The 27,943-nt window shown below is 40.4% G+C and overlaps 1 protein-coding gene across 11 annotated transcripts in view; it reads right to left on the bottom strand.

Moving 5' to 3' along the window:
• Positions 1 to 27,943, bottom strand: part of LOC310998640 (inositol polyphosphate-4-phosphatase type I A-like) — a 50,295-nt gene that overhangs the window by 1,943 nt on the left and 20,409 nt on the right. For 2 of the 11 annotated variants that reach the window (XM_083988789.1, XM_083988794.1), the window contains exons 5-25: positions 27,284 to 27,402; positions 26,213 to 26,329; positions 26,040 to 26,119; positions 25,298 to 25,409; positions 24,902 to 24,992; positions 23,580 to 23,727; positions 22,545 to 22,675; positions 21,986 to 22,090; positions 21,299 to 21,407; positions 21,023 to 21,040; positions 20,193 to 20,379; positions 18,326 to 18,541; positions 17,828 to 17,969; positions 16,972 to 17,112; positions 14,082 to 14,254; positions 10,739 to 10,862; positions 10,386 to 10,453; positions 9,320 to 9,519; positions 8,444 to 8,541; positions 7,942 to 8,054; positions 7,503 to 7,657 (exon numbers count right to left, since the gene is read on the bottom strand). In XM_083988789.1, the coding sequence (XP_083844915.1) occupies positions 7,503 to 7,657; positions 7,942 to 8,054; positions 8,444 to 8,541; positions 9,320 to 9,519; positions 10,386 to 10,453; positions 10,739 to 10,862; positions 14,082 to 14,254; positions 16,972 to 17,112; positions 17,828 to 17,969; positions 18,326 to 18,541; positions 20,193 to 20,379; positions 21,023 to 21,040; positions 21,299 to 21,407; positions 21,986 to 22,090; positions 22,545 to 22,675; positions 23,580 to 23,727; positions 24,902 to 24,992; positions 25,298 to 25,409; positions 26,040 to 26,119; positions 26,213 to 26,329; positions 27,284 to 27,402 (2,647 nt within the window). Of the gene's footprint in view, positions 1 to 7,502; positions 7,658 to 7,941; positions 8,055 to 8,443; positions 8,542 to 9,319; positions 9,520 to 10,385; positions 10,454 to 10,738; positions 10,863 to 14,081; positions 14,255 to 15,339; positions 15,373 to 16,971; positions 17,113 to 17,827; positions 17,970 to 18,325; positions 18,542 to 20,192; positions 20,380 to 21,022; positions 21,041 to 21,298; positions 21,408 to 21,985; positions 22,091 to 22,544; positions 22,676 to 23,579; positions 23,728 to 24,901; positions 24,993 to 25,297; positions 25,410 to 26,039; positions 26,120 to 26,212; positions 26,330 to 27,283; positions 27,403 to 27,943 lie in introns of all 11 variants that reach the window. The other 9 variants (XM_083988793.1, XM_083988791.1, XM_083988792.1 and 6 more) reach the window with 6 other exon arrangements.

Genomic DNA, 27,943 nt, shown 5'->3' with positions numbered 1-27,943 from the left:
AAATTTGGATATCGCAATATCGTATCGTATCGTGACTCAAGTATCGTGATGCGTATCGTATCGTGAGGTCCTTGGCGATACCCGCCCCTAGAGAGCAGGGAGGAAAAGATGCAAACACAACAAGGTTATCGTCTGAGCGGTGTTTATGATCTGCATGTGGAGGCAGAAGGTTTTTATTCCAGGAGTGACAGCGGCTCTCTCACGCTAACACACACGCACACACACACACACACACACACACACATACACACACACACCCCGGAGGTTTTCTCAGGTTTGTGGTACATTTAGTGCAACATGTAGCAGCGAGACTACAGCTTCTGACATTAAAACTGCTGATGGGAAAAAAGAAAAACACAGAAAGAGACAATTTAACTTTGTAGATAAAAAATAAAAAAGATTTTTAAAGGGATAGTAGCATTTTTTTTAAAAGTGTGGTTGTATGATCTACAAATAGCCCATAATAGCCCTGCCCAGAGATTTACAACATACAGTGTTGTGAATGGACCCAAAGAAACGGCCTATTTTCGTGGCCTAAAAGAGGTTTTACCTGGAAAAAAAATACGTTTCTTTGGGTCCATTCACAACACTGTATGTTGTAAATCTCTGGGCAGGGCTATTATGGGCTGGCGTTGCTAACGGGAGGAGTGCAGAGAGTCTTCTACTGCAATTAAAGTACTTAGGGGCTATTTGTAGATCATACAACCCCACTTTAAAAAAAAAATGCTACTATCCCTTTAAACAAAAATGTGATATTTGATCCTGAAATCCATCGAATTTGCAGATTAAATTCATCATCCTATTGACATAATCAATTTCTAAGTAATGATATGAAGTTTTAACAAGGGGTGCACATGCGAACTGTTAGTATGTTGACAGTTTAGTACAATAAATGAACAATTCATAACAAAAAACAAATGTGCATATTACAGGAATCACACAGACATATTGAATTGTGATATAAAGTGACAAGCATAGTAAGCACATTGGATAGAGTTATATATATATATATATATTTATACTCTGCTTTGGAATAAAGACAATATATATATTATATAGCAAACATTAGCATTTATGCAATACAAGCACTTAGATACAATCTGTTATGTACAGCGGTACAAATATATTCTCTGATATATCTGGACTCCTCAGAATAAAAATAAATAAATATAAATAAAATTGGCAAAATTGGGATGTTTCTCTTTAAGGTCAATGATAAAATGTTTTCTAAGAAATATTTTCAGGAAGCACTTTAGTGTAATTACACTTATAAATACTGGGGAATCGATTGTAAGTGTTTTGGGGGACATATTCTTGAACACATTTTCATAAAAACTACCTCATCCCTCCATCTCAGTCACTATATGTGATATATTCATTATATTCTAAACGCAACATGTATTGCAACGTCTCACAGAGGTAGGCTAGCTCTAAACAAGAGTGTCAATGCACATTGCACGCACAATATTGAAAACAATAAGATGTAGTGGTTTAATAACCTGCAGGAACAGTTTGACAGCAAAACCATCAAACTGTTCCTGTGAATAGAAAGCACAGCACAGCCAGATGCATTTCTACTCCACTTCATTAACACGCTTATATAGGCTACTGCTTTCTCACTTGCATAAGCTCAACTGGAAGTGACGTTGTGGATTCAGACAAATACATCACATATTGTATTGTGACTGGATCTCTTTGCAAACACTGATCCTGCAAACCTGAATTTAGCAGATAAAAACCGGACTAAAAGCATTTGGCACAAACCTCCTCATTCATTCATCTTATAGCTTAACCATTAAAGTGAACTAGTTGCATCATCCTGGCCTGTAAAGCTAATATTAACTATGAACTGCATAATCGCACACATCTTTCCTGAATATCCTACTACGGTCGTACAGTACATTCCAACATCGGCCAATTGGAAACTTCATCCTTTGTCCATTGGCGAGACAGAGCTAATCTTCACTGCATTGGCAACAAAGCTAAAGAGCAGATGAAGGGTTGAATTACGGACTCACATTATCTGATGGGAAACAATGGGACTATTTAAATGGACTCCATTGTGGTCGAACACGGCGACGCCTTTGCAAATGAGCTGAAGCCATAAATAAAACCTGAGCCAGATGTAAATAATGTACAAAATTACCTTCAAAATGAATTCATTGATAAGTAAATTCAGTGTCTTCTTACATAAGAGGAGCAATGGAGATGTAAAAATGCACAGAATCATCTCGTTTCCCACTGTGTTCTGGGTATTTGTCTGTTTCTGCCAGGGCCGTTGCTAGGAATTCTGGGCCCCCTTAAAGAATACTAGAGTGGGCCCCTATCCCCTAACTTTTCCAGTTTTTTTTTCTTAGACTACATATGTATTATCATTTTTTATTTAGCCTACTTTGTTTTGATGCTAATGCAGCATTACTATGAGTATTAGTCAGGGTCTTATGCAGAATAATTCAGTCATACAAAGATTAGATTACTGGGGTTTTTTGTGGGCCCCACTGGGCGCTGGGCCCCTAGAGTTATCACCACCTTTCTCCCCTATACGGCCCTGGTTTCTGCTACAACCTGCTACACAGGAAAACGCACATACTTGCCTTCGATCACACCGCTGCTTATCTTAAGAGAATGAGTCATGCGTGTGGTCACGGGGCCTTATCCACGGCTTTTCCTGCCTGTTCATGTTAGGTATGCTTTGCAAGATATTTAAAACACTGTGTGTGTGCAGCTAACTGAAGGTTTTCATTGAACTGGACCTGTTGTTATAATCATACATAGTCTAGCTGATGTTTCTCTATGAGTTCAGTTCATTAGAAAATTATTTTATCATTACTAATAGTAATAATCTGTTTGGATAATTCCCATCAAGACGGATGTAAGTGAGAAGTAAAACTGACCCAGATCTGCTGGAAAGTGCACAGGCTGAAGAAGAAGAGGAAGCAAAGAACCCCCTTCTGTCTAGAAAAGCAGGAAGACTTTAAGAAATAAAAGGAGCAAACCTGAAAATATAAATATATAGTATATATATATGTAAGCCAGAGTATAGCTGCTTGATTTGGCACCAAATAAAAACTGCTTTTTCCTCCATTGTAGCTCGCGAGTGCAAAAACACATGGAAGACAATGATGAAACGTTACGTATTGCACAAATGAAACAAGCCAGCTGTTTGTGCAAAAAGCTGAAAGTACAAATGAGATATTTCTCCATCGTCTTATTCATATTCACAACTCGGGGGCTCATTTTTCAATTATATAAACCGTTACAACGTGTTTCTATCTGGTTATCAGTGAGTTTGCTGTTATAAGGCAGAAGACACCAAGTCTGACCACAGGGGGGCGCTGTGGGGCTCCACTAACATCAGTGGAAGTTACATGTACAGTTTCCTCTTTATCTCCTGAACCTTAACCTTAACATTTTGGTCTGTTTGTGGCAGATGTGTAATACAGCTGTTACCTAAGAAACAATTTTATATATGTGGAGATTATTCACATGAAATGACTCGGACTATATTCACACTAAACCGACTGGATTCCAACACAGCTTTCTTCTCTGTCTGGATCTGTGTTCCACACAATCTCTGGGTTTTCTACAATAAAAACTGGATTCGCTGCTCAGTCACAAGAGCTGGGAGTTGTGTGGCAGTACATTACTTAAAGGGATAGTAGCATTTTTTTAAAAGTGGGATTGTATGATCTACAAATAGCCCCTAAGTACTTTAATTGCAGTAGAAGACTCTCTGCACTCCTCCCGTTAGCAACGCCAGCCCATAATAGCCCTGCCCAGAGATTTACAACATACAGTGTTGTGAACAGACCCAAAGAAACGGCCTATTTTCACGGCCTAAAAGAGGTTTTACCTGAAAAAAAATTACACAGTTCGAAAATAGGCCGTTTCTTTGGATCTGTTCACAACACTGTGTGTTGTAAATCTCTGGGCAGGGCTATTATGGGCTGGCGTTGCTAACGGGAGGAGTGCAGAGAGTCTGCTACTGCAATTAAAGTACTTAGGGGCTATTTGTAGATCATACAACCTCACTTTAAAAAAATGCTACTATCCCTTTAAGGTAGAAATAATGGAGTAAGAATATTAAAAGTCTAAGTCCTGAAATCAACACATGACAGTACAAAATGCCTTTTAGATACCAAGTTCTAATTGTCAGGTTGATTATTCTTATCATTATAGGCTATTTATCATATTAATAACAGGTGAGCAGCATTTTAATGTCACTACAACTTCAAACACTGTAGGTTTCATCTATGATGCATCATCTAATTTATATATCAATGATATTATGAGGTTTGGATTTCACTCAGGCAGCTTAGTGTGGATGTAGTCTCATGTCAGATCTATGGACGGTAACCATCACATCTAAAACAGAGACATAATAACTGTTTCTCTCCGAGCTGGATGGAAAGAGAAAAAAAACAAAACAGAAAGAGTTCAGAAACAAAACAAGGAACCAAAGAGAGCGTGGTCCGGTCCTCGATCGTCGGTTGGGGCGTCAGTTGCGTCAAGCCCTTGGTCAGGGAGGGACAGTGTGTTCACGCACTCACAGTCACAGGACAGTGGCACAGTTTCAGAAACGCCCACAGGGAGTCAGTCAGCGTGGAGTGTTTTTTCATTCCCCCATCCCTTTTCTTTTCTTTTCTTTTCTCCACGAACGTTGGACGTACAGTACGTGCGTTTAACGTTAAGTTTTTTGCGCTCAGGTGCAGCGGAGTTTGGCCAGGAAATAGGCCACGCTGAGGAAGATCCACACCACCAGGAGGTTGGGGCTGAGGGCCAGCAGGGGCAGCGAGTACAGGAGGCTAGGGTCCAGCCGGAAGTCACGCACCGGCAGCAAGCCACTCAGGTTCTTCTGGATCACCCCCTCCCTCGTCCCAATGCTGCCGAGTCATGGGGGATGGGAGGAAGAAGAAGGAGGAGGAGGAGGAGGAAGTGGGAGGTGTGGAGCAGCAAAAAAGGTTGGAGGAAAGGAAAGGAGGTGGCAGGAAAAGCAGAGAGGAGGAAAAAAAGTGGGAAACATATAAAGAAAAAGCACAAGGAGGATGAAAGGGGAAGTTGATGGGAAGAGGAGGAGGAAGAGGAAGAGGAAGGAAGGGAGGGGTAGAGTGTGTGTTGTCGCATCAAAGCCAAAACAAACAGATGGCATGCACAGAGGTGAGGTGGTGGTAAAAAGAACGAGTGAAGAAGCCACGGCCACGATGAGTTGACAGGAAAACAAGAACATTTCCAAACGTAACGATGATGAAATGAAATCACAAACCAATCGGAATAAATATGAAACAATCCCGTAAAAAAAAGAAAACAGAAAACCAACGTCACAACGGGAAACGGGAAGGAGGAGGAAAAAGAGGAAGAGAGAAAAAAGAGAAAATTAAGAAAGATGTTTGTATCAGAAAAGGAAAGAAGATAAGAAAATACAGCAATGGCTCTCCATGTTTAAATTCTCTAAGACATGGGGTGGAGGAGGAGGAGAAGGAGGGAAAATGGTGGGAAAAAAAACTCCTTGGTTCCACTTTTCCAATGAAAGCCAAGTGCATTCTGGGAAAACACCCCTTAATTGATCTGAGAGTGAGAAGCTACTTAACCTGAAGATGTTTTTTAAAGGGTGTTTTGTCCATTTCCGTTATTGATTGTCAGCCTCGTGTGGATGAGAAGCGCTGAAGGGAAATGAAGGGGAAGAACTTCGGAAAGGGAGGAGGAGCAAAGCATCTCCGAGCTTTTTTTTTTTTTTCCCAGCATGCATCACAGCGTAAAAACCATTCCAAATGCAAAAAAAAAAAGAAACGCCTTAGAAACAACCAAAGAGCTCCTCTCGTGCTCGTCGACTGATGGGGAGCGGAGAGAGGGAGGGAGGGAGGGAAGGAGGGAGGAGAGATGTGAAGAAGGAAGAAAAAGGAGGAGGCAGAGGTGAAGAGACATCGGGTCATGCCAGTAAATATCTGCATGGGCGCGGCTTTTATTGAGCGACACAGGCGTGGGTACAAGTTTACAAGGACTGGACATAGCAGAGATATTTACAACATGAGGTCACATGGACAAGTCACACACAAAGTTACAAACACTTGGATATAATAAACTCGTTGCTGCAGAGAAGCATTAACGGCTGTAAATGTCCTGCAGTGGAAAGGAAATCCCATCACCAGGAGGCTCTAACACCGTGGATCAATATCAGTATCGATCTTAGTATCAATAACAATACAATAATGCTTTGTCTGGGAATCTGAGATCATCATTTCCCATCTTATCTGACATGTGTTACCTTGTTTCTGTCAGTAATACAGACTTATGTAACTAATTGTGTGCTGTTTTTTCAGAATAAAATTCCTTATTCACCAATATATGGACTTAAAGGCAATGTACTAATTTTTTTTCTCTTTTTCATATATCATTAAATAAATGACTCAATAAAAATGAAGTAAAAAAAATAAAGAAATGAGTAATTTCCTTTCTATATTTACAAATTAAAGCGCCTTTAAATTAATTTGAAAACTTTATAAATGTCAATCTTTCTTTATCACCTTGACATGAATGAAAGATAAGAAAAAAAGACAAATGAGAGAACAGATAAGGTTTATGACGATGGTGGGCCGAGTGTTTTGATAACACAAAAATTATGGAAAAAATACTCTGCCGGCCTGAGAACAGTGTGGTCTGGCTGTGGACGTCCAGGCAGAGAGTACAGGACAGATGTTGTGCAGATGGTACGAAGACAAAAACGGACTCAGACAGACCAACAGACACCCAGAAGATCCTCTCACTTGATATCAGTTGGGTAACTTCTCTCCGGTCTCCAAACAAGGATGATTATTAAAGGAGACATATTATGCCCTGTTTCCAAAAATTAAAACAGTTCCCAGGTGTCTTAAAGACTTGTCTGTGACATGCTTTGGTCCAAATCCCCCAAGGATCAAACATCACAGCTCTTTTCTGTTCAGAACGGCTGGTTTCAGTGCCTGTCCCTTTAAATGCAAATGAACCACTGCTTGCCCCGCCCCTTCTACAGGTCCCAGGTAGGGCTAATGACATCATTGTCAGACAACCGAGGGAACAGCTTATAAAACCATGTGGATTTCAACCTAGGGAGCCTGAAAATGACAGATTTTATGTCGATTCTCACATTTTGGGGGCCGGAAGGCAAGAAAAACACCTTCAAAAAGGTGATATTTCCATAATATGTCCCCTTTAACTAAATGTGAACTTTTTTGACAAGAGTCTGGTGGAGTGAAAATAACCAACTGAACATCAGTGTATCCAAGCATCCTCTTTGAGACGTACCAGAAACTCCACTTCAGTTTGTTTAACAGAGGAAGCAGGCGACGGCACGACTGTTGAAATCACACATGGGCAATTCATTTCAATATATTTTTAATATATACAGCCCCTTTCCAAGTTTTGATATCCATCCCATCTTCATTTGAACCAAAAAAATCTTAGTTTTTTTGCCCAGGTGTGATTTGCAGTGGTTTGTTTCTCATTCTTTCACCATGAGGACGTCCTACCTGCGCATGCAGTCCAGGGCCTGCGTGAAGACCTGCGGCGCCATGCCGTGCTCGTGCTGCAGGATCAGGCACTGCTCCAGGGTCACGGACATGGCCGTGCGATCTTTGGCGCTTTTGCAGCTGGTGAAGCGGACCCCGTTGAGCCGGCGGCAGATCTGAGGTCCAGGAGGGAGGACATGTTTGGGTTAGAGATGAACAGGTATGAGCTGTTTCAAATAAATAATGCTCTGGTTATTTTTACATTTGGATAACATGATTTATTTGATTTGTACTGATGGAATTAAAATCCAGTGTGGGCTGGACTGTCTAAGTTTTTCCAAAACCTACTCCAATAAGTTACAGTTTGTTTTGAATAAAGATAACCTATGACATCATTAGCAGATGTTTTTCAGCTGATTTAAGACGATTCTTAGATTCTTGTAGATGTCAGAAACGTCACCTCAGCCGCCTGCCACAGGATGTCCACGTTCTTGTTTTTCCTGGCGTGGACGTTCTGTCCCAGAAACCTCAGCAGCTCAGGAAGGCAAGTCTGGGAACGAGACCTTGGGAGGCCTGAGGGGAAATAACAGAGGAATACAGGAATCAGAGGGTTGTTTATTCATATAGAAAAACGATAGAAGAAATCCTTAACTGAAGTGAACTTTATTTGCTGTTGTAGCTGTATTTTTATTTTCTTTATCGACTGTAATATAATTCTGTCCAGAGGTTCCCAACACTGGGATCAGGCGCCTCTGAGAGGTCACATAACAAATCTGAGGGGTCGTGAGATGATTAATGGGAGTTCTGCTGCACACATCTGTTTATTTAAAGATAAAAAATATCTTATCCTCACATACAGTGCTTCAGTTAGTGTACTCAGTTCGTTCCCAGCCTTTAAAAGACTTAAAATATCAACGGAGAAAAAGCTAGTTCCCATCTCTGTTGGATGTTTCAGTACTTACAGTCCTCAGGCAGGACTTCTTTGAACTGTTCGTAGTATGAATTCAGCCTGGACAGACTCTCCAGGTTTATGTTCTCCTGCAGGGAGGTGTCTCCAAACCTGAACGACAAAAAACACAAAAGTTTTTCTTATTTAAAGGGCTAGTTCAACATTTTGGCAAACTGGCCCATTGCCATAATCCCTATAGTCATAGCAGTAGGTTCGTTACCTTTAATTGTCGGTGCAAGCTATTTTTAGAACGGCGGAGCAGAGCCGTGAGCTGCTCAGAGCTATGCTATATGGAGGCTAATGGGATTTCTTTTGGGGTTTCCCTCATCAAACTCATCAAATACAAAATCTAACAACTCCACAACGCTCTGGTGGACAAGTTGTGACCTGCACATTCACCACGCTATGAGATAATAACACAACGTTACCACACAGAGTTGTTTTAGAGGGAAATGCAGAGACTGCTTGATGAAAAACTGTCCCTAAAGGCAACGCGCATCATTGGTTTTGCTTGAATTTCCCTCTAAAACAACTCTGTGTGGTAACGTTGTGTTATTATCTCATAGCGTGGTGAATGTGCAGCTCACAACTTGTCCACCAGAGCGTTTTGGAGTTGTTGGATTGTGTATTTGATGAGTTTGATGAGGGAAACCAAGAAATCCCATTAACCTCTATATAGCGTAGCTCTGAGCAGCTCACGGCTCTACTCCGCCGTTCTAAAAATAGCTTGCACCGACAATTAAAAGTAATGAACCTACTGCTATGACTATAGGGATTATGGCAATGGGCCAATTTGCCAAAATGTTGAACTATCCCTTTAACTGTACAACTGTGTGAATTCACATGTGTTACCTCTACCACCTCTCCCTCCATCCACCTCCTCACTCACTTCTCAGCCAGCGTCTGCTGCTCGTTGATGCCGACGTTGAAGTGCACGGGCTGCACCCTCAGCAGCATGCCGCTCTGGATCTCCTTGGGCAACGCGTCGAACATGGTCCCCGGCAGCGGGATGCGCACGTTGAAGCCGTCGCGGTTCCCGGTGATGATCGGCAGCATGTCGGGCGCCGAGCTGCCGGTGGCCTGGGTCACCTTGAAGGGAGGAGGGAGAGTACAGCGGCATCTCAATGAATTAGAATATCATGGAAACGTTGATTTATGTCAGTAATGCAACTCGAAAAGTGAAACAAATACATTATATAGATCCATTACACACCGAATGAATCATTTCATTACTTTATTTATTTAATTTCTTTTAATTATAAGGATTATGGCTTACATTTAATAAAGACCTAAAATATTACAAAAGACCACATAAAAAATTTGGCATTTTTTCTTCTTTTTTTTTGCTCCCTGTCAGGACTTGTGTTCATCCAGTTATGACATACTAACTGTATAATGACAACACTTTGTATTGTTGTTTTGTATTGTTTGTTTGTGTGTTTTTGGTATCTTGTTTTTTTCTCTTTTTAATTTATTATAATTATTGTCGTTATTATTATTATCATTAGTTATTTATTACTTTAATTTCATTATTAATTTGTGTTATTCCTAAAAATCACAGGCCACTACAAACATAACCTAAGAACCCATATCATTCCACCTGTGAAAATTTAATAAATAAAATTGAGGGGGAAAAAATGTAAAAAAGCATTTTTAATATGAAATGCTGGCCTTCTGAAAAGTCCATCTATATGCACTCAATACTTAGTTTGGGGCTTTTTGACTTCAACTACTGGAAATTGACTTTTCCATGATATTATAATTCATTGAGATGCACCTGTATTCATGTGCGTATTTCCACACGTCAATCAAGAAGAAGTGACTCTAGTGAAAAACTAAATAAGTGGATGGTGTCAGAGTTTGGACATGAACTTTGAGGTCGAGTAAAATACAAATTGTATCTAATAGAAAACAGAGCTGCCTCAGTGCAAAGGGAGAAATGTTTCGTTGTTTACCTTAAAGGTGACATTACGCAGGTCCATGATGCCGACGCTCATGTCCTCCAACATGGCCAGCTCCTCTCCTGAAACACATGACCGGCGTGTTATCAAAATGGCATTTTAGTTACGTTTTATTGCATGTTTTTACTGTACATTACCTGTATCATAATCAGTTTTATTGTATTATATGTTTTACTTGTATTGGATTGTATTTTTAAATGTGCTATATAAAAAATAAAATAAATGTAAGACATGTTACCTGTGATGTTTTTAAAAAGCTGCAGGTGATAAGTGACTGTATTCAACTGGAAGAACCTGTGCTTTGTGTGTGTTTTGTTGTGTGTGTGTGTGTGTGTGTGTGTGTGTACCGTATGTGCTGAGCAGGGACTCGAACTGAGCCAGCAGGCCGATGGTGTAGAGCTGTCGGAGGAATCCGTTGTCACGGAGGCAGTTCCTCAGTTTGATAATGAAGCCACAGATGAGAGCGGTGAGCTGCAGCACACACAAACACAAACACACACACACACACACACATTAACATGAGGTCCAGCTGCTTGTTATTCTCTGCAGGTGTTTATTACACAACACAGAATCGTTTGCTGTCAAATCGCAGGTTTCAGTCCATTAATATATGATGTCATGCGCTCATCTGCATAATGCACAATAATTCGATTCAACATATGTCTTTATATTTAGACACAGAGAGCTGATGTGATTATGTAAGTGGATGCATGTTTGTGTGGGATTTCTGTGCATTCACGTGTAAAGGAAACCCTGTGCAGCTCAGTGTGTAAAGTGGAGGGTGATTATCATTATACTGAAGGGTTTTTATTTATGTAACAGGCCCAAACTGCTGATTCAGATCAGATGCTATATAAATTATTATTATTATTATTCAGCGTTGTTGAACCCTCAAAAATCCAAAGGTGAACGCTCTGCAACCTTGATTTAAAGGAGACATCTATTGTCCCTTTTCCTCAAATTTAAATAGTTCCCAGGTGTCTTAGAGACATGTCTGTGACATGCTTCTGTCAAAATACCCCGAGGATCAAACATTACAGCTCTCTTTTTATCCGTTCTCAATTGGTCTGGTTTCAGTGCCTGTCCCTTTAAATGCAAATGAGCCACTGCTTGCCCCGCCCCCCTCTACCAATTTCTACCTATTTCAACCTATGGAGCCTGAAAATTACAGATTATTTTTGTCAATTCTCACATTTTGGGAGCCAGAAGGCAAGACAAACACCCAAATATATGTAAAAGAGCCTTTAAAAAGTGATATTTCCATAATATGTCCCCTATTAGTTCCTGTATGCCGTTCACTAGATGTCCAAATTTAGCTCGATTCCACTAAACGTGCCTGGAACTCGTGGCTCTGCTGTGGAGATCCCGTGTGCAGAATATCCACGAGGAACCAGCTGAGTAAATATAACTTTTTATTGTAGCAGGTACAGTAAGCGCGCCTGCCAAAAAAGCTCCAAAACAAGAGTCTATAAAAGTAACAAGTTGTAAGAAAACAGTCCGCTACCTCCGGGCGCACAGCCTCTTTTTAACTCGTCTCTCAGGTTTGTGCCGCGGAGGAGGAGTGTGTAGGTCTGGAGGTGAAGAAATCCCTTCTCTGTCTCACTCTCTTCTTTCTATTTTTTTCCCTCCTTGCCCTCACTCTCTACACAAGTGTTTAACAGATATATAAATACTGCAAAGCCACTAAGCGCTGGACCTTTGTGCTCCTCATGTTTGCAATATTTACAGATTTATTAACTTTGTGTTGACTCCATCCCTGTGAGTCACTCCAGCATGAGAGCATTGGCTTTAAGCTGAAAATGTACATTTATGTAAATGTGTGTGGGTGAGTGTTTATCTGAGGAAATGTCATGCCGCTCGCTCAGTGTGTTGGTGTCATTGTCACCAGTAATGGTCAACAAATTGAACTTGTATCTACTTTTAAATATCTGGGGTTTTTGATTGATGACCACTTGTCTTTTAAGGCACATATTCCGTATACTGTCAAGAAGCTGAAGCTTTTACTTGGATTTTATTTTAGATATAAGTCTTGCTTTTCTTTTAGGGTGAAACAGAACACTGCAAAAACTCAAAATCTTTCCAAGAATATTTGTCTTATTTCTTGTCAAAATGTCTCATTTCTAGTCAAAACTCATCTCTTTCCACTTAAAATAAGACTCATCACCTAAAAATTAACTTATTTTTAGATAATTTTCACTTGTTTCAAACTAATTTTCACTTTAAATAAATAGAAAAATCTGCCAGTGAAAGCACGTTGTTTGTGCTTGTAATAAGAAAGAAAAACTTGATCCACTGTCAGATTTTTCTACTTATTTCAAGTGAAAATCTGCTTGAAAGAAGTAAAAAGTGTCTAAAAACAAGCTGCTTTTTATGTGATGAGTCTTATTTTAAGTAGAATGAGATTTGTTTTGACTAGAAATGAGACATTTCGACTGGAAATGAGACAAATATTCCTGGTAAGATTTTGAGTTTTTGCAGTGTGGTGGAGTCAACCTTTCTTCCGATTATTGATTACGGTGATGTGTTGTATATGAATGCCTCCGTTCAATGCCTCCACATGCTGGATAGTGTGTATCATGGTGCTCTTAGGTTTATTACAAACTGTGGAGCTCTAACTCATCATTGTGTCTTGTACAGTAAAGTAAATTGGCCATCTTTATATGCGCGCAGGCTCGGCCATTGGTATGTGCTGATTTACAAGGCTGTTCTTTAGATGATTCCATCTTATTTATCATCCCTTCTAATCTTGACTAGTACATGGAACAGTTTGCAGTCAGAGCTCGAACTCCAAAGTCTGGTATCTCTGAATGTATTCAAGTCCATGATCAGGGTTCCTACAGCTTAAGCCAAGTTAAATTTAAGTTAACTTTTTAAGACTTTTTTAAAGCCACTTGAAATGAAATTTAAGACCGACTTCATAATAAACACAAATGCAGAAAAAAGAGGAAAAAAAACACCACATCAATTACATAGGGTTATAGGGACAATTTTACCCACTTTCCTATGTGATCCAAGGTAAAGTGACTGCTACATGAATATTGGATTGTGTCTCTTTCCAGCTGTCCTTTCAAAATAAATGCATAAAAAGTCAGAAAAAAAAAAAAACACTGACTCGGGAGCTGGAGGCGGTGAGAAATGTAGCGTTGACGTCCACCACTAACTTCTCTATGTCGGAATGTTAACAATTATTTTGAGATTTGAGACTAATTACAACCATAAAATACCACTTACCATGTGTTAACATTTTTAAGACCTTTGAAAAATTGATTTAAGACATTTTAATGCCAATTAAGGCCTTGTTTTTAGATTAATGAATTCAACGCCTTTTAAGACTTTTTAAGGATCTGTAAGAACCCTGATGATAAATTCCATCACATCCAGGCTTCAGGAGTGCAAATGTTTTAATTGAGTGCAAATGTTTGACTAATCTTGTAAATTATTCAAACTAATTTTGAAAATTCTATTTTTTGTTTTGTTTGTCCGTTTGTTTTATGTTTTTTATTAATGTGACTATGTGTTGAAACTATGTGCTGTCATTCTTGGCCAGGTCTCTTTTGCAAAAGAGATCTTGGATCTCAATGGGACAAACCTGGTTAAATAAAGGTTATAATAATAATAATAATATAATATAATATAATAATAATAATATAATAATAATTATAATATAATATAATAATAAGTGTTCCTGACCGTCTGGCAGAAGACGACGTCGCGGCGGTACTGCAGAGACACGTCCATGGCTATCGTCGGGGCGCTGTCCTGCATCAGAAGGAACACCATGGACTTTTTGGCCTTGTCGCTCATCATGGCGACACACTCGGTGAGCGTGGTGAGGAGCGGGTACAGCGCCTCGCTCCACTCGCCTGGCGAACACAAGCGCAGGTGTGGACTTCAGAGAGGTTAAAAACAAAACCGCCGACACACACAATACATCTCAGTGTTAGCTCAGTCAGTGGGATTTTAGGACGATTCATGCTGGTTTAGGTGAATCTAGGAGTTAGATTTGACAGGAACAGGTAATAGACACAACAGAGAAGCGACAGGGAAAGCTGAAGCGCCAAGAGACACAAAAAATATATTTTATCCCTAAGATGTCATACATTTCCAGTGAATTTAAAGGGATAGTTCAACATTTTGGCAAATCCGCCTATCGCCATAATCCCTATAGTTATAGAAGTAGGTTCATTCCCTTTAATTATCGGTGCATGTTGTTTCGAGATCAGCGGGGCAGAGACATGAACTGCTTAGCGAACACAATGGCGGTGAATTTCCCTCAAAACTCATCAATTACACAATCCAACAACTCCAATTTAAAAGTATTTGCTTTATGTGTCGTAATGTTACATACTTATATACATGATTATTTCATAGCGTGTTGAATGTGCAGGTTACAACTTGTCCACAGGAGTGTTTTGGAGTTGTTGGATTGTGTATTTGATGAATTTTGAGGGACAGAGGACCTGTACCATTCACCTCCATTGTGTTCGCTGAGCAGCTCACGTCTCTGCCCCGCTGATCTCAAAACAACATGCACTGGTAATTAAAGGTGATAAACCTACTGCTATGACTATAGAGATTATGGCAATAGGTGAATTTGCCAAAATGTTGAGCTATGCCTTTAAAAGACACCACTTCTGATGAACCATTATGAAACGAAGAAGTGAAACGCTGAAGATTCCCTGAGGGGAAATCACAAGTTAAAAAGTACCTTCACATTCCTGAGTCTAAACTATCAAAAACCAGCCCAGAGTTTATACTCTATACCCCGGCTGCAACTGTAGCTCTGTGACTTGTATTTATCTGTTCAACTACCCACTTTACTAGTCAGTAAACAAACCTAATCTCTGCCCACATCCCACAATGTAGAGCCGGAGCCCTGGAGAGAGTTGTTGTTGGTGGAGGAGGAGGAGGAGGGAGAGAAGCATGGGCAGAGGAAGGCAGCTCTTACCTGGGTACGCCTCCTCAGCGCCGGGGCTTCCATCTGGAAGAGGGGATGGAGGTGCGACATGCATGATTAGCTGAGCGCTGCGGGCCACACGGGGCAGCAGAAAGACACACACACACACACAGGAAACAGAGAAACACTGCCGACCAGGGTCAAACATCTGCTTACATGAAAACCTAGACTCTGTTTTTAGTGGCAGGCGGCCTTTACTTTCATTTCTCCAGCAGGTGGGCCGGATGTTTGAGCTGATGCTTGCTCTTTGCAGACGAGCATGAGTCCACCCTGAGATGCAGGATGTGGCTTTAAGATTTCCTGCTGAATGCACAGTGGTGGTCGGGGGAGTGGGGGTCTTCTCCGTCACCTCGCTGCCCACACGTCTTACATATGTTTTCCTGCCACATACAGTGCTGTGAGAAAGTATTTAGCCCCATCCTGATTTCTGACTTTATCGCATATTTGTCACACTAAAATGTTTAAGATAATCAAATTAATTTTAATATTAGACAAAGATAACCCAACAGGGTTTCTGCAGGTACCAGCAAATCTAATTAAATGCTTTTTAATGCCATTTCAAACATTTGTAATGCCCATGACTGCAAATACTATACGTGTGCGTACATACACTTACCTATATACACATACGCAAACTCAATTACTTGGTTCTGCATGTTTATCACACCAATAGAGGTGCACCAATTGCAATTTTCTAGCCGATCCCTGATCAGCCTACCACCACCGAAAAATATTAATTTAGAAAATTCTCTATTTCTTCACCCACGTTTAATTTTACTATAATCCCCCTATTTTTCTGCTCTTTGTGCTCTATAGGGATGTAACGATATAAAAATCTCACTGTATGATAATACCACAGTAGCTCCACAGTTAAGTACAATATTTATTCCAACAAGAATATTTGGTCAAAAATAAAATAGCTTGCCTGCCTTTCTCAATCACCAGCCACAGTGGCTTGTGGGCTGATCAAATTCACCAACCCTGGTCCAATTTTTTAATGCCTTTGAGAATCGAATTTAATGCCTTTTAATGCCATTAAGACCTTAATTTTAGGAAAATATATTAAATGACTTTTAATGCTTTTTAATGACCGGTGGAAGGCTTGATGAAAAGCTATCTGGCTACCTGGCCCTATGTGAAAAAGTAATTCCCCCCATGAACTAACTGTGATAAATCATTTTTTGGGGTCATTTTCACTGTCCACATCAAAGCCTGACCTGTTGAATCAAGAATTCACTCAAATAGAAGCTGTGTGACAAAGTGAAGGAGGCTGAGACTCATGATGTTTGACCCTGGTCCAGTGGAACATGTACAGAAAAGCACAGGTCCTAAGATCCAGCTGAAGCAGCCGTACAACTATTTTTCTAGCTACAGTAACGCTGCAACACTGTGGACTCAGGACGGACCAAGAGGACAAGGACAAAGATTGCACATGAGACATTAGAGTTTTTCTCAAAGCAGATTTGGAGCAGCTGCCTGTCAGGCGGAGGAAAAATCAGTTTGTGATGATTTGAAACTTTGATGTGAGATGAATTTGAGGAGAAGGAGGTTCCTCAACAGAATAAAATGATGCAGTAAAAATAAAATAAAAAGAAAGGTTAACAGAAGGAAAAATAAACCTACAGGACTCTGGTTCAGGACTGGGAGGACGAGCAGACAGAGAGGAAGAGGGTGGTGGTGATGATGAAAATGATGATGGTAATGATGGAGTTTCCTGTGATTCGCTCCCTGGGTTGATCCAGAAAGCGCGCGTCTTTCCTTCACCTTTTCACAGTCACACAGCAGCAGTGTTACACATAATCGTGGCTAACTGTTGCTAACTTTGCTGTGATGTGAGGTGAAATTACTTATTCTATTATTATTTTCTATTTTATTATAATTACTTTTTTTTTTTTCTAACTTTGTTTTCATATGGAAAAAATCAAAAGAAATTCAGGAAAAACAGAAATAAAATGATAAATTAAAACAAAAGAACAGAAGCAGGTGTTTTTAATTGTGGCTTTGCGATGTATTAAAGGTCCAGTGTGTAAAATGAGGGGAAAACAGTGACATCTATCATTCTGATTCTATTATATCTATTAAATTCTATTGCTAATTTATGAACGTGAAACTCTTGAAACGTGCTCTCTGGTTGCCTGGATTTTCCATTCCCTACAAACATGGCAGCGCAAGATGGCGACACTCTCTCAGCAAGAATTATAAGGCTATGAAAACCAAATGGATTTTGTTTTATAGCGATTATACACTTATACAAATATATTCATAGATAGTATATTCAGATTTTGCCAATAAACCTACCTTGACAAATATTACACACTGGACCTTTAAATGTTGAACAGCTCAAAGAAATCACTAAAATATTCCAAGATGTTTACAGGATCATATGGTTTTCACTTCCAACTTTTAGAGTAAAGTCTGAAACTGATCTTTAAACATAAAAAAACTACAATTAAATCAAACCAAACAACAGAAACTTCACCTTTCTTGCTGCCGCTGCTCTGCAGGTCGCTCTGGGCGCTGTCCTGACTGGCGTTGCTGGGTCTCCTCTCCTTCTGCAGCAGCTTGTCAACGCGCTCGATGATGCACTCCAGAGATTTATCCACGTTCAACCAAACCTTCTCCTGGAAGACAAACAGTGAGAGACGACGGTGTGCTCATTTTTATGGTTTGTGTGTGTAAATGTTAGAATTTACAGGACACTGTGAAAACAAAAAGATTTTCATAGGTGAGAAAAGATGCACAATAGATGATTCACATTAGTTTGCAAATCATGGAGTGCAGCACATTCTGCCTAACAAAGATTTATGTAAGCTCTGCAGATGTCAACTTCATTACATAACCACAAACTGTGTGCAGAGGAAAACACTCAAGGTTTATACAGATCCTGGAACATTTACAATACAAATATAAGAAAAAGCAACACAAGCATCATACTGTAATGCCTCTTTAATCTCGTTTTTGACTGATTATAACTCACCCACTCCTCCTCGTGCCAGTCCACGTGCAGCGAGGACCGACTGTTGCGGCCGCTCCACTTGGCCAGCAGCGTGTCCTGGTCGTTGCGGAGGACTACCTGCTCCGAGTCGGCGGAGGGAGACGATTTGGAGGCGATGTACTCGGGCCGCGCCGCGTTCAGGGCCTGGATGGCCGAGGCCAGCAGCTTACAGTCGCACACAGTCACCAGCTGCCGAGTCTGGAAGGAGAGGAGACGGAGGAAAAACAGGGAGTTTTTATGCTGTTATGCCTTATATATTATATATTATAGTAATGTTTCTCAACCTTGGGGTCGAGGCCCCACGTGCGGTCGCCTGGAATTCAAATGGGGTCGCCTGAAATGTCTACACTGCAAAAACTCAAAATCTTACCAGGAATATTTGTCTCATTTCTAGTCAAAACAGATCTCATTCTACTTAAAATAAGACTCATCACATAAAAAGCAGCTTGTTTTTAGACACTTTTTACTTCTTTCAAGCAGATTTTCACTTGAAATAAGTAGAAAAATCTGACAGTGGATCAAGTTTTTCTTTCTTATTACAAGCACAAACAACTTGCTTTCACTGGCAGATTTTTCTACTTATTTCAAGTGAAAATTTGTTTGAAACAAGTGAAAATGATCTAAAAACATGGTAATTTTTGGTCTTATGGTCTTATTTTAAGTGTAAAGAGATTAGTTTTGACTAGAAATGAGACATTTTGACAAGAAATAAGACAAATATTCTTGGAAAGATTTTGAGTTTTTGCAGTGTAGTAATTGATTAAAGGTACAATAAAGGAATTCCCCCCATCTAGCGGTGCGGTTGCATATCAGAACGTATTCTTGATGTTGCATTCAGGTGAAATGGGGCAGACAACAGACGCTGCATGTAACAGGTCAGCACAAGGCAAAACAATACAGGCGTGACAATATGTTGTCATGGTGATGTGGTATTGTTTTACCGTCTTTCTCTGGTGGAGTAAAATGACATCCGGTTGGTTTGCCGACGGCCGTCTGCCTGACTGCACCTGAATGCAACACCAGTGCCTCCGTCCTTCCTCACACTACACAGTGGTGACAGTTTTAACAGGCCGAGCCCACAGCTCCGCTCAGTTTCCGTGGTTACCTACGGTCACGCTGCCACTCAACGTAAAAAATGGCGATGCAACATGGCCGCCTCGGTTCGGTGCGTCGCCCACTTATGTATTTCAGGGTTCCTAAAGCTTAAGCCAACTTAAATTTAAGACTTTTTAAGACGTTTTTAAAGCCACTTGAAATGAAATTTAAGACCGACTTCACAATAAACACAAATGCAAAAAAAATATTTCCGACAATTTTACCCACTTTCCTATGTGGTCCAAGGTAAAGCGACTGCTACATGAATGATTGGGGGGAAAAAAAACTGATTTGGGAGCTGGTGGCGGTAAGAAATTTAGCGTTGACGGCCGCCACTAACTTCTCTATGTCAGAATGTTACCAATTATCTTGAGATTTGAGACTAATTATAATCATAAAATCCCACTTACCAAGTGTTAACATTTTTAAGACGTTTGAAAAATTGATTTAAGACATTTTAATTCCAATTAAGGCCTTGTTTTTAGATGAATGAATTCAATGCCTTTTAAGATTTTTTAAGGATCCGTAAGAACCCTGTATTTGTAACGACTTGTAACAACTCATTCTATGGTACGAGAAAGCTTTTATTTGTATGCGGGTGTGATTCCACTTCAGTGAAATATTTGATTTTTGCTAATAAAAAGCCAAATAAGTTACACACTGGGACTTTAAAAAAAATTACTGATAAAAATATTCTTTTTGGGAACCACTGCCTTATTTATATACATTCCTGTTGTATTTGAGTCTCTCTCACCTTGTCGGCCAGGATGGCGAGCGTCCTCTCCAGCCCGCTGGCCGACCGGTCCTTGGCGGCGCGGGAAAGCCTCTCGGCGTAGTAGCTGACCTGAGTCTTCAGCGTGTTGATGTGGGCGATGATCTCTTTGGCTCGGACGATGTCCTGGGGGATGTAGACGATGGACTGGGAGCTGGAGAGGGCGCTGCTGCGGAGGGCAGAGACACAGAGTCTGAGGACGGTCGTGGACACTCGGCAGGAAAAGTTTGATTTGTTGTGTGTCGGAGCCTCCTTCTAAAGTGAGTTTCTTTCATTTCGTTCAAATAATTTGTGAATTAAACAGACGTAAACATGTCATCTTCATGCACATGCTCGCTCTCCATGGTCTTCACTGGTTTTAAGGTAAACACAAGACAACATGAAACTCACTAGTTCACTAAAATGGGCTGAAGCTGAAGCCACTCCCTTTAGAAATTCAGGTATTTAAGGAATGTTAGATTTACAATTCTGAACGTGCTGTTTGTGCTTTTATGATAAAAACACCTGAATTTACAAACGGAGTGGTATTTCTTTAACTTTGTGTGTTGTGTTGTTAAATATACGGGTTTAACACGCAGGTGTGCTCGGTTTAAGACGACATACAGTACATGTAACATGTTACTTCCAAACACAAACACTGTTAATGCCGATGCATCGTGTGTCACTGTGTCATTCGCCCTGAACCCACTCACCTGTTCGTCCGCAGTGCCCTTTAAAACTCTTGACTAGTACGTGTTTTGTTTTTTTTTTGCAGTGTGGAGGCAAACAGTGCACAAATGAATGAAAACGAGCAAAGCAGTGCAACAACTCACCATCCCTCCTCAAATACGCTGATCAAAAAAGTAACAAAAACAAAATTAAGAGGGAGCCACACAACCGAACAAGGTCAAAAATTGAAAAACAATGTAATCAATCATTCACTTCATTTGGATCAAATGAATCACCAATTTGAACTTTTTTGAAACAATATAAGTCAAATATGAATGAATGGAGCAAAGAATAAAATTGAAGACGAGGGGGGAAAAACGTGCAAAGAGTTATTTTCTTTTTCTACATTTTCTTCCGGGTTGCGTCGTCTCTAAACTTACTGTTTCTTCGCCTCCTCGAACTTCTGGATGAGTTTCCTCAGCCCGCTGTTTTTAAAGCCCTGGCAGTGAGCGGCTGGAGCTCCGATTGTCACCACGTCGTACGTGTGCTCTGGAGAAAGAACGGCAGATTTGGATGATTTTTTAGCTTTTTTCCGGAGAAATTATCTAAAAAGTGATTTGTTTTTATCTTTTTATACTGGTCATTATCTTGTGGTGTTGTTTTTTGTTGTTGTTTTTTTTCCTTTTGCATGAATGTGCGCGTGTGGTTGTGTATATATCTGTATGTGGACATGTGTATGTATGTATGTATGTATGTAAGTTTGTATGTTTGTATAATTAGTATGTATGTATGTATGGTTGTATGTATGTATAATTAGTGTGTATAAGTAAATTATAAGTAAACATAAATTAAATTAAAACGTAAAGTAAAAAAAACGTAAAGTAAATTATAAATAAATTATATTCATGATTTCGTAACATAAGATATGTTTGGACAAGGATCTTAGCTAGTCATATATAAGGAGAGGGGATGGGAGTTTATAAGTTTTACTTCTTCTCACTCCTTTTCGAATATGTTTTCTATATCTCATGTTTTGTCTTGTTCTCTTTTTTATTATTTTATTTTTATATTCAAAATAAACACTTCAATCAATCAATCAATTTGATGTCCGTGTCCGGGTGTCTCACCGAAGCCCAGCTCGTCCTGCACCCTCATCCTCTGAACGTGGAGGTTGGTCGGCATGAACTCCAGCTTCCTCTCTGCCTTCAGGTTACTGGCTTTGAACGACGGACCTGGGGAGAGGAGGGTTGAAAGGAAAGAGAGGAAGAGAAGGAGAGAAAAGGGAATGATTATAAAACCTTCATGTGAAACTCAGTCAACAATAGAGCCACTTAAAGGGGAACTATGCAAGTCCGGTGGCTTTTCCGCTGTTTTGCTAACCCTCCTCCCGGCCATGTGCATTGGTTTACAACGAAAAATCAATACATGGAGCGTCGGATAACGTTACATAATATATACGATGTTAAGACGTGTATATTTGTGTAGTTTTAACACAAAAGATTGCCGACTACGGAGCAAGTTTGTGTCACGGTGCCTCCATTCTCACTCATAACAAGCCACAAGTCATGTGGTTAACTATCACAATTAGTCCGGAGCTTTTTAATTAAGGTAAAAATGTAGCATAGCCACGGGAGAAATCCTGCTTAGTTCCTCTTTAAAGAACGCAAACCTCTGCAGGACACTAACCTCTGTAGTTATTGAGGTCAGACAGTGTTTCCTGGTATGTGAGTATTATGGTCTGGTACTGAGAGACGATCTGTCGCCGTAGATTCTCCCAGCAGGGCGATAACTCTCCCAGCTCCTCCAGCTCACACACCCTGGAGATGGAGAAGAAATGAGTGCATAAAACAGATGTTTTTAGCTTCATGATGATCATATTTTGGTGAATTTTTAATCTGCAGATTAATAAAGAGTAAAAATAATCTTAACTTGCTGCCTTTTTTTTCTGAATCTAGCAGCTGCTGCAAGGAAACGTGGATGTGTGCGTGTACAGGGTTCCTACAGCTTAAGCCAAGTTAAATTTTGGACTTTTTAAGACTTTTTTAAAGCCACTTGAAATGAAATTTAAGACCGACTTCACAATAAACACAAATGCAGAAAAACAAAAAGAAACACCACATCAATTACATAGGGATAGGGACAATTTTACCCACTTTCCTATGTGATCTAAGGTAAAGTGACTGCTACATGAACATTGGATTGTGTCTCTTTCCAGCTGTCCTTTCAAAATAAATGCATAAAAAGTCCGGAAAAAAAAAACACTGACTCGGGAGCTGGTGGCGGTGAGAAATTTAGCGTTGACGGCCGCCACTAAAACTTCTCTATGTCGAAATGTTACCAATTATTTTGAGATTTGAGACTAATTACAACCATAAAATACCACTTACCAAGTGTTAACATTTTTAAGACCTTTGAAAAATTGATTTAAGACATTTTAATGCCAATTAAGGCAAGTTCAAAGTACGTCCAGAGGAAAATGCACATTTGAAACGAAACATTTTATTCTAAAATATATATATATATATATTTTTTTTACAATTGCATGAAAAATAATTGAAAGAAACAGATTTAGAAACTAAAAGAAAACATCCTCATCCTGGGTCTATACGCTGGCAGAATGATAATACCGCTATAAAGTGATGAACCAGGCCTTGTTTTTAGATTAATGAATTCAATGCCTTTTAAGACTTTTTATAATGATCCGTAAGAACCCGGGTGTACCTGGCTGCGTCCTCCTCCAGCAGCAGTTTGACGAACTGCCTGGGGATGTTGAGCGACAGGACGCTCTCGGCCATCTGCTCCAGCACCCGCAGGTGGTTCCCGTCGGTCGTGGGGAAGCGGTACATCCTGGACATCGTGCCTCCGAATACTGAAAGAGAATTCAATTAGCCCCGGATTTGATTGTCAGGGATTAGATCAGACAGAGCGTTTCGTCTTGATTGATCTGAGTTTTATTTTCTCTCTCATCTTCTCTCAGCATGCAAACATAATCGTCCCCCCTCTCAGACGTCGGGTGTGTTATTTCTGGAGCTGCGATCCATCCCTGAGGTAAATAGATACCCCCTCTCCTCCCGCTCCACAGCAACGATCGATATATTTCTACTTGGTAATAAGATTCACGGCTCTGATGCAATCGGTAAACACAATCCTGGAAATCTTAAAAGTCTACTATATTTGCAAGGGCTTTTTTTTTTCTTCTTTTTAAATCTAGCAACCTTTTCTGGATTTAAGGGGGGACACTACAGGTGAATAGGGTAAAAGATATCACCATGAAACTTCCCAAGTTTATCACTTACATTACGTTTTGTCAAATTTTATGTTTAAATATGTAAATGAGGCAATATCTAATGAAATATGCGCTAATTTGCATACATTTCCAGAACCGAAACCTGAACAATGGATAAAGCCACTTTCAAAATTCTTGTTTTATTTTGTTGACATGTTAGAGTCAGAAGTTTTTACAGAGGGGATTTTAGATATCTCTTTTTATCACTCTGTAAATGAGAAAATACTGTCACCAGCCCTAAAAAAAATCAAATTTCGCCCTGTTTTTAGGAATAAAATGTTGTATAAATCAGGCTTTGAATGATATATCAACAATCCCCATAGATAGGAATAAAACTGGAAGGTTTGGTGTCTGTAGGTGCTGCTGAAGTGGAGATTTCTGGCCCAGAGTCTGAGGAAAAACTCAAGACTTGCACTGTAAAACTCCATAGATTGTTAATGTAAATCGTATTTTTACGATTGGTTGTGGATACGGAGGAAATTACCATTTTTGGAGCCTATATATAATTGTTCAGGAGAGAGAGAGCTTTACAATGATACCTGACATGACATGGGCACAGCACAGTATGTCACAGTAGCTGAATTTAGGAGAAATCTAGAGTCAAAATGAAGTAAAATAACCACCTTAATGTGGATTTTCTACCATTTCTTTCGACTTTTCTGAAAGAATACATGTTAAGGAAGAAGAATAGCCCAAAATGTCATGATCAGTGCATGTTTTTGCCTGTACACACAAAAAAAGGGACGCTGCGTTGTACCTGAACGCAGCAGCGTGTCTTTGCATAGCGAGGCGTACTTGATCCGGACGCCCATCGACTCTGTGAGGCTCTCGTCGACGGGCAGCACCGTCTGCAGGGACACACACACGTGAGCTGGTGTTACACACACACACACACACACAGACACACACACACAACCACCTCCACCTCTCTGTCCACACTCAAACTCTCTCTCACCACGCCGACGGAGCTCCTACACAAACCCAAACTCCGCTGAGATAAACCACCTCGCTGCTGTGTGACATTTTTACTGCAACATAAAGCAGGTTAAGGCTCTTATTTTGAAATTACACAGCACCGTGTGAAAGGGAAACACCAGAAACAGACAGGAGGAAACTGGCGACGCAAACCGGACGTTGTGAAAAAGCCTCTTACCCGGCCGTTGATGCTGTCTGGCAGCCGGCCGGCCGCCATCCTCTGATCTGCTCTGTCCTCCATCTGCCACGCCGCTATGGCCACGTTCCCCACCCTCTGGTTCTCCGCCGATCTGTCCATCGAGATAGAAGTTTTTCATGTTCACGTATTAGCCGTGCAACTTCAAATGCTTTCATTATCAGAAGTGTTTGTGTGTGCGTGTGTTATCCAGGGTTCCTACAGCTTAAGCCAAGTTAAATTTAAGACTTTTTAAGACTTTTTTAAAGCCACTTGAAATGAAATTTAAGACCGACTTCATAATAAACACAAATGCAGAAAAAAGAGGAAAAAAAAACACCACATCAATTACATAGGGTTAGGGACAATTTTACCCACTTTCCTATGTGATCCAAGGTAAAGTGACTGCTACATGAACATTGGATTGTGTCTCTTTCCAGCTGTCCTTTCAAAATAAATGCAGAAAAAGTCCAAAAAAAAAAAAAAAAACACTGACTCGGGAGCTGGAGGCGGTGATAAATTTAGCGCTGACGGCCGCCACTAACTTCTCTATGTCAGAATGTTACCAATTATTTTGAGATTTGAGACTAATTACAACCATAAAATACCACTTACCATGTGTTAACATTTTTAAGACTTTTGAAAAATTGATTTAAGACATTTTAATGCCAATTAAGGCCTTGTTTTTAGATTAATGTTCAATGCCTTTTAAGACTTTTTAAGGATCCCTAAGAACCCTGGTTACCTGAGCTCCAGCTGTAATCTGTGGCTCCGCTCCTGCAGCAGCTCCTTCACGGGGAAAAGCGCCGAGCCCAACATGTACATCTGGACACACAGAGACAAAGTGTTCAGTAGGATGAAGAAGACACGACTGTAAAGCGTTTAAATGTGAATCAGCTGATCCGGGGTCAGCCGTACCGTGCCCTGCGAGCGGTCCTTGACGTCGTACACGGCCACTTTGACCTGCGTCTGCTGGTTGATGTTGGACTCCTGGAAGAAGGCGATGCTGCTGAGGAAGATGGGGTTACTGGTGCCCTGTGGACGGAGGAGGAGGACTGTGTTAGCTTATGGATTTTAACATTAAAGGGATAGTAGCATTTTTTTTTAAAGTGGGGTTGTATGATCTACAAATAGCCCCTAAGTACTTTAATTGCAGTAGAAGACTCAACGCCAGCCCATAATAGCCCTGCCCAGAGATTTACAACATACAGTGTTGTGAACAGACCCAAAGAAACGGCCTATTTTCGTGGCCTAAAAGAGGTTTTACCTGAAAAAAAATACACAGTTCCATTGTTCACTATAATATAATTTTTTCCAGCCCCTCAAAGTGCAGGAAAAACACAGTTTTTATTTGGACCTAACCAACTGCTGATCGGCGGGCGCTAACCCTGGGCGGAGGGATACGTGAGTTGGTTAGGTCCAAATAAAAACTGTGTTTTTCCTGCACTTTGAAGGGCTGGAAAAAATTATATTATAGCGAACAATGGAACTGTGTATTCTTTTTCAGGTAAAACCTCTTTTAGGCCGTGAAAATAGGCCGTTTCTTTGGGTCTGTTCACAACACTGTATATTGTAAATCTCTGGGCAGGGCTATTATGGGCTGGCGTTGCTAACGGGAGGAGTGCAGAGAGTCTTCTACTGCAATTAAAGTACTTAGGGCTATTTGTAGATCATACAACCCCACTTTAAAAAAAATGCTACTATCCCTTTAATGAGGTCAGAAATGTGTGTTTGAATATTAGTGGGAAAAAAGTGTGTGTGCAGCTCAATTTGTCCATATCTCCCTTGTCTTCCGCCTCCTGAGCTGATGGAGTTGAGGGTGGAGGTGAACACGCCTCTGCAGGTCCACCAGATCACTCACACGTGCAAAGACATCGCATTATAGAAGCTAAAGATGCTCTATCTGGCATTGTGACTGTGATGCTAAGACAGAGGAGGGAGGAGGGGGTGGGGGGGGGGGGGGGGGGGGGGGGGAGGAGCCTGACTGACCTCGATGACTTCAGTCTGGGCGTGTTTGGTCCAGAAGGCCTGTGGTGGTGTGGTGCAGCTCACTGCTACAAAGCTGTTGGGTTTTCGATCCATAGCAGGAGTCACCAGGTCTGAGCAGGCTGGATCAGACAACACACACACACACACAGTTAGTGGGCTGGACCATTAAAGGGATAGTTCAACATTTTGGCAAACTGGCCCATTGCCATAATCCCTATAGTTTTAGCAGTAGGTTCGTTACCTTTAATTGTCGGTGCAAGATATTTGTAGAACGGCGGAGCAGAGCTGTGAGCTGCTCAGAGCTACGCTACAGAGGCTCATGGGATTTCTTGGTTTCCCTCATCAAACTCATTAAATACACAATCCAACAACTCAAAAACGCTAAAAATAGCTTGCACCGACAATTAGAGATAACAAACCTACTCCTAAAACTATAGGGGTTATGGCAATGGGCCAATTTGCCAAAATGTTGAACTATCCCTTTAAAATAATAGCTAATAATCTATAAATAAAAAGAACGCTGAATTTTTCCCTTTGTTTTATTACATTTTTAAGTTGTTTACAGTTAATGAACTATCCTTTTACAAAACATTATGAACAATCTCAAATTTCTTGATAGAAATATTCACACATCTTGAGGGCCGGATTGGACCCTCAGCC

The sequence above is a fragment of the Trachurus trachurus genome (genome assembly GCF_905171665.1).
Source record: "Trachurus trachurus genome assembly, chromosome: 2".
NCBI lineage: Eukaryota > Metazoa > Chordata > Actinopteri > Carangiformes > Carangidae > Trachurus > Trachurus trachurus.
This window is presented reverse-complemented; position numbering and strand designations above follow the sequence as displayed.